General features: G+C 43.2%; 1 protein-coding gene across 1 annotated transcript in view; it reads right to left on the bottom strand.

Annotated features, from left to right (window-relative positions):
- Positions 1-4,001: 4,001 nt before the first annotated feature.
- The window catches only part of PSMD12 (proteasome (prosome, macropain) 26S subunit, non-ATPase, 12), a 6,487-nt gene continuing 4,043 nt past the window's right edge, over positions 4,002-6,445 (bottom strand). The window contains 4 exon segments of the mRNA XM_009074049.1: positions 4,002-4,443; positions 5,281-5,358; positions 5,861-6,035; positions 6,346-6,445. Of these exon segments, the coding sequence (XP_009072297.1) occupies positions 4,234-4,443; positions 5,281-5,358; positions 5,861-6,035; positions 6,346-6,445 (563 nt within the window). The 3' untranslated portion in view covers positions 4,002-4,233.

Genomic DNA, 6,445 nt, shown 5'->3' with positions numbered 1-6,445 from the left:
CTGCCCAGGGTTGGGGCTGGGTGAGCTCTGAGCTCCATCCCAACCCTAAATTCTGTGATTCTTTGCCCCCCTCGCTGTCCGGGGCTCACTGTCCCCGCTGGTACCGATGGGCACAGAGGGTCCCACGGTGAACCACAGCACGGAGCTCACCCCTGGAAAACACGTGGAAATAGCTTTTCCTCGTGGTTGTTCTCCTGTTTGGTTGTTTTTGTTTTAACTTTACTGATTGTTCCCTGTTTCCCCAGTTCCATCCCGGCTGCAGCAGGTGATGGAGCAGCTCTGGCTGTTTCCAGCCCATCTGCTGAGGGACTTGGGAACCAGTTTGTGGCTGTGCATGGATCCCAGAAACTGCTTTGCATACCAGTTGTGTTTTCCCGGGGTAATCCTGCCTGTTCGCTGTGTTTTCACACCGTTTGGCAATCAATGCTTAATACCTAGGCTGTTTTGCAAACTGCCTTTGCCAAGGTGTTCCTGGCTCTGCTGCTAGGGATGTGTGCCCTGTGCTTTAGGCTGTTGTGCTTCAGGGCAAAGTGGACAAGAAATTGGGGAAAAGCAGCTTACTTCAGGATCTCAGCAAAGTTTAGCACCAAAACAGGATTCCAGTGGGGTTTTTTTAAAACACTTTTCCTTCCACTTTTTAATTAAAATAAGATCCAGATCATTTTGGTATTGGATTTTCCTAAATACATTTATATTTAAATACACACTTAACGCCTCCTAACTCTTTGAAGAGTAACCACCAGCCAAGCCTCTGATGCATTGCCACTGCAAGAAGATACTTGTGCCCAAGAAGATTTTCAATATTCATCAGTAATGCATTTATAGAGAGCTCCTTGCAAATATGTAAATACAGCAGGAAATTAATCTCAAGAAATCCTTTGCATCTGCAGCCCCAGACTTAAATCAGTCCATTTTTTAATTCAAGTTTACCAACAGGGTTGGGAGTACAGTTAACTGACTCAGTGCCATGCCAGGGGGGAGTGTGGGTGGTCCCAGACTCAGCTCCAGAGATGCCATTTCAGGAGGATCAAAATTCCCATGGACCTACTGTCCCTGGTGGCTCACAGACACCCTCCCCAGTGCTCTGATTCGTGTTTTCCCTGGGCACTGTGGGGGTCAAGTAAAACTGAAACCATGTTTAGGATCTAACTAGCTCTGTGCCTCATTCAGTCCAGATTCTTGAAGAGGAATTAGTCCTTTTAGTTTGGAGGTTGGTTGTGTTTGATTCCCAGTGAGCTTTTGTATTACTGGCAAGCTTTTCTGTTAGAAAATGCAAAGGTTTTCTTTAAATTAATTGATTTTTTTTTACAAAAATAAATCTCTGAGAGTGAGAATCATATAGCAACTGGCCTAAGGGATGAGATCCCAAATCTAAAGGGCCTTAATATAACTACATCTGGTTTCAGAGCCACTTCTAACAGCAGAGGAGGCAGAGGATGCCCAGGTACACTACATAGGAAAAAGGAGACTTTTTGTGGCTTTCATTGACATGTTTCAGTACAGCATTAAAGGATGATTTAAGGCAATAAGCTTATCACATTAGATGCTGCTGTGGGAGGAACTCCACGAGATGTCTCCTTCTCTCTCCTTGACACGTACTACCCCAGTGGAAGTACAATTTTGGCTTCCAACCTCTGCAATCCAACACATGATTCACAGCTCCAGGGGCTGAGCTGACAAGCCAGGCCTTCACTCAGCACTGGGCTAGGCACAGGAGCAGATGCTGCCTCACGTTTCCAGAACTGTCCAGACTTCCCAAGCTCCTGGAATCTGTGTGCCATGCTCACCAGTTCAGGACAAGAGGAGAGCTCAGACTCCTTCTGCCTGAGGAGACCAGGAGCAGCTGATCACTGGGAGCCTGGGAGCAGAGGAAAAGCAACAGTAGATGCTGCAAATGTAAGGAATGCCAAAGGCACAACAGGGAAGTATGAGGTGGGGAAAAAGACAAGGAATCCCTGCTCAGCATTGTGAAACTTGACAGGATCAGGTTATTTCTAGGGACTCCTTATCATGGCAAAATTAACCCCCCAAACCTCCAATGAATGCAGCAATATCCAACTCCATTCCACTTTTACATTTTCTTAAGATCTCAGAATGTAAGGAATGCCAAAGGCACAACAGGGAAGTATGAGGTGGGGAAAAAGACAAGGAATCCCTGCTCAGCATTGTGAAACTTGACAGGATCAGGTTATTTCTAGGGACTCCTTATCATGGCAAAATTAACCCCCCAAACCTCCAATGAATGCAGCAATATCCAACTCCATTCCACTTTTACATTTTCTTAAGATCTCAGAATCTTTCAGATGATCAGAGTTTTTGCTGAAGCCCAGGAAGCACACCCCGGCAGGGACTCTGACTGAGGGAAGCTCTGTGCAGAGGCACCAACACATCCTGTCTGCCTGCTCTGAAGTCAGGATCCTGTAAAAATTGTGCCTGTTCACAGGGCTTCTCCCTATTCTGTGGAGCTAGGAGCCATGCCCAGGTCCTTGGAGAATCCAGGCTCCTTGCCAGAACCCAGGAGCTTGAAAACCTGGGGCCACTCAGGGCTGCTAGGCTCCCTGCCATGCAGCAAAGATCTGAGCACAGCTCTGAAAGGTGTGGCACACATTCTGGGAGAGTTGGGAGCTCTGAAACCCTCACTGGCTCCGGGGCTAATGGAGAGTTGGTAGCCAAAAGCCCTGGAGTAGCCCTGGAGTAGTCCTGGCTCGCCCAGGAGCTGCAGCTCGGAATCTCAGCTCCAGCTCGGGCTTTACCTTTTCAAAACAAAACTATTTTAATGATTCCAAACTTACACTGCTGCTTTTTGTCTCTCTCCTCAGACTTTTGCTTTCACAGGAAGTTCAGAAATTCAATTTCCATCCTACATCAGGTTCACTCCCATTTCTGGGAACTGGCTCGAACACAGAAAACTCCACTTTCAATCAGCCTCACTCACGATGCCTAACCAGAACACAAGAAAAACCATTACAATGAACATGCAAGTCATAAGCACATAACAAAACACATTCAGCAGTGAGTTGCCTCCCTGTCCCTGCAGCCTAACATCCCAGCAGGGTTTTTCAACCACCCTGCACCTCGGAGGGACAAAGGCCTCCTGTGGTTTTCTCCATGGAAGTGCCACATGGATAGCAAGAGTAGCAGCAATGTTTTTATTGTCTTAGCACACTGGACCTTTATCAAGTTCTGAACTCCCTCAGAAGCAGCAATCATGGGAAACTAACAAAAGTGAAGTGGTTTAGCCTCTGCCACAGACAAGGCAGTGGCAGACCTGAGGTTAGATAGCTACAGCAATTCTTAGTCTTGCTAAACAGTAAAGCAAACTGTCTCCAGGCTGACATTAATGTCTGGTTATTAGGCTGAAGTGTAGCAAGTTTTGATTTTCCAGCATGAAAATTCCCCTGGAATTCCTCCAGAGTCCTCTAATGAACAGATGATCACAACTTTAATCTTACTTCATAATTATCCAAGGATAGCATTTCAACATGGACTCTTTAAAGACAATTTCTAGAGCAAGGAATATTCAAACTAACTCATTTTCTCCTCTGATGCACCAAATGAAGAGTGTTGAGAGGGGACCAGCAATGAGGGGATGTTGAGGGTACACTGAGGACACATGAGCTACAAAGTTCAGAGTAACGTGGTGGTTTCATCTCACATTGCCAAGATCAGAGATCTTCAGTCTTGGTGCATTTTTTGAGAAGCCAGCGTGTACTTACTCATGTGCTGATTGCTCTGCCAGTTCAGAATTAATTAATGAAGTCTTACTTTAGTCCTAAATCACAAGAAACAGATTATTCGTAAGCATAAACATCCACAATTTTATTCATACAGTATCTTGACCTAACTTTACATCACTGTAAATTACCTCACTCTAAGTCTCACAGATTCTATTATTTACAGCATATCCTCCCAATAACAGCCCCAAAATAGTCCTGTAATGAAACAACCACAGAATGCTGTGTCAGACAGATGGAAAAGAAGAAATCACAGGACTACAATTATACAGGCAATACAGTTTTATTATGTTCTTTCACCAATTGTAGCAAAAAACATTTAACAACTGAATGAATAATCAAGGGAACTTAATGTCAACATGAATTTCAGAATTATGTTCTAAATTTTAGACCAGGAAGGCTTGACAGGGAGAAAACAAACCATATACACACTGTAATAATAGTCTCTATTATGAAGATTTAATGCCTTCTTTAAAAGCACTGAGATTATTGAGGCACCTTACTGCAGGTTATGGATCATCTCTTCTTTGGCAATGAGATGTGTGGTTTTGTTAACTAGGGCCATGAGGGAGTTGAGCTTGTGAGACCAGTCATTGAGGATGTTGTTTGGGTCCTTAGGCCTCTGGAAATTGATAATTCCTGCCAGCCTGTCTACTTTAGCAAAGATGGTCTTATTGACTACCAGGTTAGACAGGAACTCCTCTGACTCCTGTGAAGACAAACAGCACAGAGTCAAGAAAACAGCATTTTTATCCACAAAACTTCATTATTTCTCCCAAATAGCATGAAAGCATCAGGAAAAAAAGGTTTTCTTTATACTCAACAGAATACTGTACTTTAAAAAATACTACACACGTTGGCAATGCAAGGTACCAGCACAATCTATCAAAGACATTTTTCTTCCATTTGACCTAGATCTGATTGTCTTTCGTGTTTAATCTACAAGCTCAACAGAGTTTTACGCTTTGGAGCACTTGGCTACACAGGTATCAGAGCAAGGCAGAGGAACAGCCCTGGGAATTACTGACCACTGTCAAAGGGTGACTCTGGGTTTGTGGAAAAGGCAGATTTTAATGGAAAGACAGTAGGGTAAAGCTTTTCATTTGCATCCAAAACACCAACATGCCATGATGTGTTGTTCTCCCTGGAAAGCACTTAAACACAAAGGGGATGGGAGGAAGGAAGACCACCCCGTGTTCCCAAAGCACCACCACCTACTAACAGGGACAGCCAGAGGTGTCTGTGCAGTTGCTTTTAATCACCTGTTGACCAGAACTTTTTAACACAAACACCAGACAAGAAGCTCCAGCATTTAAATGAGAGCTTGAATATAAATGAACTTTTAAGAGCAGCTTTAGCCTTAGGGGCACATACAACGTGAAACTCAGTTCTGCCTGGATTAAAGAACACCTTTCTAACTCCCATGAAGGCAGGAAAACAAATCAAACTAGAATATTGCTCTGCTGAACACTTACACCCATGCCACAAACACATGCACACAATTCCACACCACTCATGGCAGAAGGATAAGCACAGCACCACTTACATCAACAGACAGATCCAGGAGCTGTGCCATTCTCTTCATTGTAATTCTGGTATAATATTTAGCCATTATTCTAATATTCTGGAATAAAAGTGTTCAGAGTAGAGGGTTATGTGCAAAAAATAATTGAAGCAGGCTGCAAAAATATGAAAGGCCACGTTAAAAGCAGAATAGGAACTGCAGTGCTCTAAGGGCAGTCTGGCAGGAGGGAACTGTGAACAAACAGCTCTTTGCTTGTAAAAGGTATGAAAGTCTCTGCATGAGAAATTATTAAGGAAAGAAATCACCCAATTATGAATTTAATCCTAAGCAAGGTTTTCATGTGTTCTATTGAAATGTGGGTGCTAGATCTCACCATTCGAGTGCAACATGCTCTTTTTTCTGGCAACTGTGCCACACATATCTATAACAAAGCCATATGAGCAAACAAAATGTTGAAATACAGCACAAGGGCAAAGGCACCTTATCTGCTGCTTCACTATCTACTTCTTGGGCTCCTTGGCAATTCAAACCCAGCAAGCAAAAAGCATTTTCAGCTGAGGCACTGAACACACAGCTACTGCTCACAGACAGTGATACTTACATGTTCCACAACTCTGTTCTTTAAATCTTTCCATCTCTTTTCACCTTCCTCTGTACAGCCAAAAACATCTGTGGCAGGACTGTCAAGGGATCCTTCTCTCAACTCCTTCCCATATTCCTCAACTAGGGCACTCCACCGCATCAGCTCCATGGTGGTAAATAGTTTTAGGAGGTCTCTAAAGGGTTGAGTAAAGTTGGATTACAATCCTGTATTAATGAGGCTTAGCTCATACTCAAAATGGATCAAAGGCATCATTTGAAATGCTTTATTTTCACTACCATTGATATTCTCTGATAAAGATCCTTCTCTTACAGACATCTCTTTTCATTCAAAACTTGAACAATCAGGACATTTTTACACTGTTTTTCATGCAGGATTAAATTCTGAGTTGCTTACAGCAGACTCAGCATAAAGGGGTTTCACTTGCACTGTTGGTTTGAGGCACACTTCTTTAAATCTCAGAGTTATTAGAAAAAAATACTTACTTATACTTGGGGATTTCTTCTAGCTTTTTGTCACTACTAATTCTGTGCACCAAATCAGATTGTTCATTGTCGTAAGGTGAAAGGATAACGTAGAGAACAA

Source organism: Acanthisitta chloris, unplaced genomic scaffold, assembly GCF_000695815.1.
Source record: "Acanthisitta chloris isolate BGI_N310 unplaced genomic scaffold, ASM69581v1 scaffold22804, whole genome shotgun sequence".
NCBI classification, from domain to species: domain Eukaryota; kingdom Metazoa; phylum Chordata; class Aves; order Passeriformes; family Acanthisittidae; genus Acanthisitta; species Acanthisitta chloris.
This window is presented reverse-complemented; position numbering and strand designations above follow the sequence as displayed.